The 5,650-nt window shown below is 34.4% G+C and overlaps 1 protein-coding gene across 1 annotated transcript; it reads left to right on the top strand.

Annotated features, from left to right (window-relative positions):
• Window positions 1–6: 6 nt before the first annotated feature.
• Window positions 7–5,645, top strand: LOC119643884 (ran-binding protein 16; the record flags this gene model as incomplete). Its single annotated transcript, XM_038043384.1, has 19 exons — window positions 7–22; window positions 190–419; window positions 517–682; window positions 748–986; window positions 1,044–1,260; window positions 1,325–1,423; window positions 1,483–1,629; window positions 1,692–2,165; window positions 2,226–2,428; window positions 2,507–2,651; window positions 2,717–2,864; window positions 2,942–3,095; window positions 3,148–3,553; window positions 3,617–3,755; window positions 3,835–3,912; window positions 3,971–4,032; window positions 5,190–5,329; window positions 5,400–5,519; window positions 5,582–5,645. Coding segments are annotated over exons 1-19 (3,234 nt in total), but the record flags the coding sequence as incomplete, so codon positions are not given.
• Between the last annotated feature and the right edge of the window lie 5 nt (window positions 5,646–5,650).

The following is a 5,650-nucleotide window of genomic DNA, read 5'->3' as shown; positions in this document are numbered from 1 at the left end:
TTGAAGAATACTTGCAAAAATGGTAAGTATACATAATTGTAAACAAAAGTAATTTGCAAAAGATATTGTATTAAAATTACCAAAAATTAAATAAATTTGCTGTAATGCCTTCTGAGACCGGTTGTGACAACGTTTTTATAGGTTATGTACAATAAAATTGCTTTTTATTATTATTGTCTACCGATATAGGAGATCCAACAATTGGAGATATTGTGTAAACAGCTTTATGAGGCCACTGATTCAGTTTTGCGATCAAACGCTGAGAAGACGTTAGTGCAATTTGTAAGCAGTCAAGATGCTTTACCGAAATGTCAAATGTTACTTGATCGGGCCGATTCAAGTTATGCTCAATTATTGGCCGCCACCACACTTACAAAATTAATACAGGGTCTTAATTTAGAACAACGCATTGACATAAGGTAAGAGAAACTAAAGTAGTGTAAAAGCACCCTGGAAGGGAATGCAAAAGAAGAACCATTTCTTTAATGCCATCTCCCTTCACTACGCCCGTTTCAGGAGTTATGTACTCAATTACTTAGCTACACGCCTAAATCTGCAACACTTTGTTGTACAAGCGTTAGTAACTCTTTTGGCAAAAATCACAAAATATGGCTGGTTTGATGCCTACAAAAATGAATTAATATTTCAAAATCTTTTGGAAGATGTTAAAACATTCTTACAGGTAATAGAATTGAACTCAGTATATATCGTACGAATTTGTACTATTTAAAACAAAACATATTTCAGGGTTCTGTAGAACATTGCACAGTGGGTGTCCAGATATTATCACAACTGGTTTTGGATATGAACTCTATAGTGGAACTTGACGCAAATTTAACTTTTTCAAAAAATCGCAAGATTGCCTCATCATTTCGAGATCAGCAACTTTATGATATATTTCTACTATCTTGCTCTTTACTAGTGACAGCACGTGACAATAGTAAAACACTTAATTTCATGGATGAATCCCAGCAAGCATACGTCAAGTACAACTTTGAAAAAAGCTACTTTAAATAGGCATTAATTTTTATTTCTCTTTACAGTCTTATTTCGCATGTTTTACGTTTGACAAAAAACTGCTTAAGTTTCGATTTCATTGGTAGCTCCACAGACGAGTCGTCTGATGACATGAATAGTGTACAAATTCCCACTTCCTGGCGTCCTGCTTTTCTAGATCCTAACACTTTGAAACTGTTTTTTGACTTGTATCAAATTTTACCGAATGGCTTAGCTAGTTATTCTCTGTCGTGTTTAGTACAGGTGAGATAAGTTGTAAATGAGAAAAATGCACGCATGTTCACGATCGTTAACATTGCTGTTACAGATGACTTCTGTGCGTCGTTCTTTATTTAGTAATTCAGAGCGCACAAAGTTTTTGACACATTTAGTGGAAGGTGTTAAAAATATTTTGGTTAATTTACACGTAAGTGCAGGTTATTTTCCAAATTAACAAAATTAAAATTTATTATAACCTTAACATAGGGCTTAAGCGATCCCGATAATTATCATGAATTTTGTCGTCTATTGGCCCGTCTTAAGTCCAATTATCAATTGGGGGACCTTATAGCCGTGCCTTGTTATCCGGAAGCCATAGCTCTCATAGCTAAGTTTACCGTACAATCTCTGCAGGTAAACTGCAATAAATATAATCCTATATTGTGCTTAACGCTCACTAATCTTTATTTTTACAGATGTGGCAATTTGCTCCTAATAGTGTACACTATTTATTAACTTTGTGGCAACGTATGGTAGCTTCAGTACCATATGTGAAATCGGTTGATCCGCACCTTCTAGGCACCTATACACCAGAGGTAACTAAAGCGTATATAGAATCACGTCTTGATGCCGTACCGGTGATAGTACGGGACAATATTGATGACCCCTTGGACGATTTGTGTATGGTGCAACAACAACTTGAGCAACTGTCGGTAATTGAACGTTGTGAATACGAAAAGACTTGCGCATTATTGGTGCAACATTTTGATCAGAAGGCTCGTGAATATGAGAATCTGTTGCAAAATGTAAACTCCAATCCAATGGACGTCAGCATTCATGAATTGCAATTGACCTGGTTAGTATATATTATTGGTTCGGCAATTGTAGGGCGGCTAACGGTCAATTCCAACGATGATCATGATACAATGGACGCCGAATTAGTTATACGTGTAGGTAAAACTAGCGGTGAATAAAAGGAATAATTTTGTTAACAATATTCCTTATTCTAGGTCTTTCAACTAATGCGTTTAACAGACGCTCGTTTGCCTCAAGCCGGGTGTGAAAAACTTGAATTAGCTTTACTCAGTTTTTTGGAACAAGTTCGAAAAATGCATATCAGTGAACAAACAAAGGCAAATGTCTATAAACGACTGAATGAAGTGTTTGGTTTAAGTGATGAACAGATGTTACTGAGTTTTATAAATCGTAAAATGTAAGTAATTGAAGAAACTAACTAAATGCAATGGGTTTATGGCGGATCATATTTTAAAACCTTTTTCGGTTTATGTAGCATAACCAATTTAAAATTTTGGGGTCATTCGGAACAAATCATAACCAAAACATTAATGCTATTATCCGATCTATCTGTTCACTTTAATTCGGTGCGAAAGCTAAGCAAACTTGAAGAAGTTCAATTTATGTTAACACATCACACGGTAAGAATTGCAAGTAGAATCTGCCATAAATGCAGTAACTAAGGATTGCTTTTGCTTTATTTCAGAGTGAGCATTTTCCATTTTTGGGAACAAATTCCTCGCTGACAGAAATGCGTTGCCGCACCATGTTTTATATTTCTTTAGGACGGTTACTCATGTTTGATTTGGGAGAAGACGAAGAACGATTTTATAATTTTCTCACACCTTTTACCAGTAAATATATATTATAGTTTTATTTCGATAGCGATATTCCAAAATACCATGTTCTCCTTTTTTTTCGATATGCTCAGATCAATTTGAATCGTTGGGCCCTGTTTTAATGGATGCCAACAGTTTCCCTAATGAAGAGGCTAAAAAAGCCATAATTGGCTTGGCGCGCGACTTACGTGGTTTAGCGCAACCGCTTAATGCTCGAATACCGTTTACAATGCTTTTCGAATGGCTGTAAGTATGGATAAATATAATATTTTAAAATAATATAAATATCTGTTCGTAGATACTACTCGGACTATATGCCTATATTAATACGTTCTGTGGAATTGTGGACTCATGATCCTGCCGTAACAACTCCAGTACTCAAACTGTTTGCTGAATTGCTTCATTGCCGAACGCAGCGCTTACAAGCCCACGTTTCCAGCCCAATGGGTATTTTGCTATTTCGTGAAGCCTCCAAACTCATTTGCATTTACGGCAACCGCATACTCCACTTGGATGTGCCACGCGATCAACAATACCCTGTGCGTTTGAAAGGAATTTCTGTATGCTTTACCAGACTTAAAAATGCTTTAGGGGGAAACTATGTAAATTTTGGTGTTTTTAAATTATATGGCGATGACACGTTAGATAACGTTCTGAATATAGCCGCTAAAATGATAACGTCTATACAACAAAATGATTTACTGGTTAGTACCAAGGAGAAATACGTCATTATGCCTCTCGAACTATGCCTTTTTTTTTTTTTCCAGGAATATCCCAAACTTTCATCGTCATATTACAATTTATTGAATTGTCTATCCCAAGAACATATAAATTTTCTGGCTGGACTAGAACCTCGTGCATTTGTTTACATTCTAGAGAGTCTCTCCAAAGGCCTCTCCGCTCATGGCAAGTTTTCATATCTGTTAAGAACTTACTAAAAATACTTGCCTATTTAACGCCTATTTGCGTTAATGTCACATTTCAGACTCAACTATATATATAAGTTGTTGTTCCATATTGGATTGTATTGTTTCCTACATATTTAAATTGCTGCAATTGAAAAGTAAGTTATATTACAGCCCTCTTCTTATTCATTCATGTCAAAATGTTTATCTTTGAAGTGTCTACATTCCCCAATAAGAAATTACGCAGCCTAACACCTGAGAATGTACAATTTTTAGAGGTAAATATTTAGAAAATTTTTGATTATTGATTAAATGCACTCGCCACCGAAGTAGGTGGGTAGGTACGCTTAATAATTTTTGTATTTTATGTGGAATACCTAGAATATATATGTTAATGACACGGCGAAGGATTTATATTCCTAATGAGCAAATTTTTCCGTGTACTTATATACGTATATATTTCAACCCGCTGTAAATACATCGCTTTTTTTGTAGGGTAAATGTAAAAGTCCGAATCCATCATACAAAAGTTAAATAGAATTTAATAATCTCTGAACAATTCAACACATAATGCATTTAAAAGATATAGGGTAAAATAATAGAACACATAGCCCAATATTACTGTACATCATTAATAATTTTGAAATAAAACTGTGAAAACATTATAATCGAACGAGGCCAGGCATTAAATATCCTACAGCGCTTCGCCTAATACAGTTCTTCATTTATTTTCATAATAAAATATTATAAATTTAATCTTGTTTCCATGTAAAGGCATATAGGAGTGGGCCCAGCACACCTTATTATTCTCCACGTATAACTTTTCATGAAAAGGCTGACATTTGGGCATTACGAAAACAGGCCTACATGGTGCAAATTTAATATATTTAATTTTTATGTGTAATTATTATTAGGAACCATAAAATATTAAAAATTCGGTCTTTTTGCGTGGGAAGGGGTTAAATAAAATTTGTCATAACCGAATCTATTCTTTTAGATCCAGTTGGTATACCGAAATATTAACACATAGCATTTTTTGTGGGGAAATTTAAAAAATTATAAATTTTCGTACAAAGACTCTTCAAAGTTAAATGTTATATGTGGTAGGTATCGTCGGACACATTTAATTTTCGATAGAATTCGTCCTTGGAACAAAAATTGTCCGTCACATTTCGCCATGTAGGTTGAACAAAAATACTTGCACACGTGTCAGACAAACGGACAAATTAAATCGATTCAGAAAATGATTTGGAAACGATTGGTATAATAAAAGGTGGCTATTAAGTCCTTATGGATGTTATATCCCCAAAAGGGTAATATACTTTGTTCCACGGCCAAAGTAAAATGTGATTATATCTCAGTTATCCTTAGTTGAAATGTGCAAAATAATAATTACTTTGTTTTATTTCATTTTTATATATCTTTACTTTACAAGGTTGTTAAAATGAATTCCGAGTTACTTCAAAATATGATGTCAACTCTCTTAAATAACGTAATGGCTGAAGAATGTAGAAACCAATGGTCAATGTCAAGGCCGCTCTTGGTTCTAATTCTTTTATATGAAGATTTTTTTAGGTAATGTGTCGTCTAGATCTTGAGTTTACGGAAAAGTGTACTTGCATATAACTTATTGAATTTGTTTCAGATCTCTTAAAGATAATATAATTCGCGCACAACCAATGGACAAGCAACAAACTATGGCTCAATGGTTCGAAGATTTAATGTGTGGCATTGAACGTAATGTCTCCGGAAAGAATAAAGAAAAGTAACTTTTTGCCTTCAACTTTTAAACACTGCCTTATAAACATTTCATTCGTAAATTTTTAGATTCACTCAAAATTTATCATCCTTTCGACGTGATGTGGTCAATTTGCCAAAGTCGTCCAGTTATAATAC

Source organism: Glossina fuscipes, unplaced genomic scaffold, assembly GCF_014805625.2.
Source record: "Glossina fuscipes isolate IAEA_lab_2018 unplaced genomic scaffold, Yale_Gfus_2 66839, whole genome shotgun sequence".
Lineage (NCBI taxonomy): Eukaryota > Metazoa > Arthropoda > Insecta > Diptera > Glossinidae > Glossina > Glossina fuscipes.
Note: the sequence above shows the minus strand (reverse complement) of the source record. Positions and strands in the feature narration are given on the sequence as shown.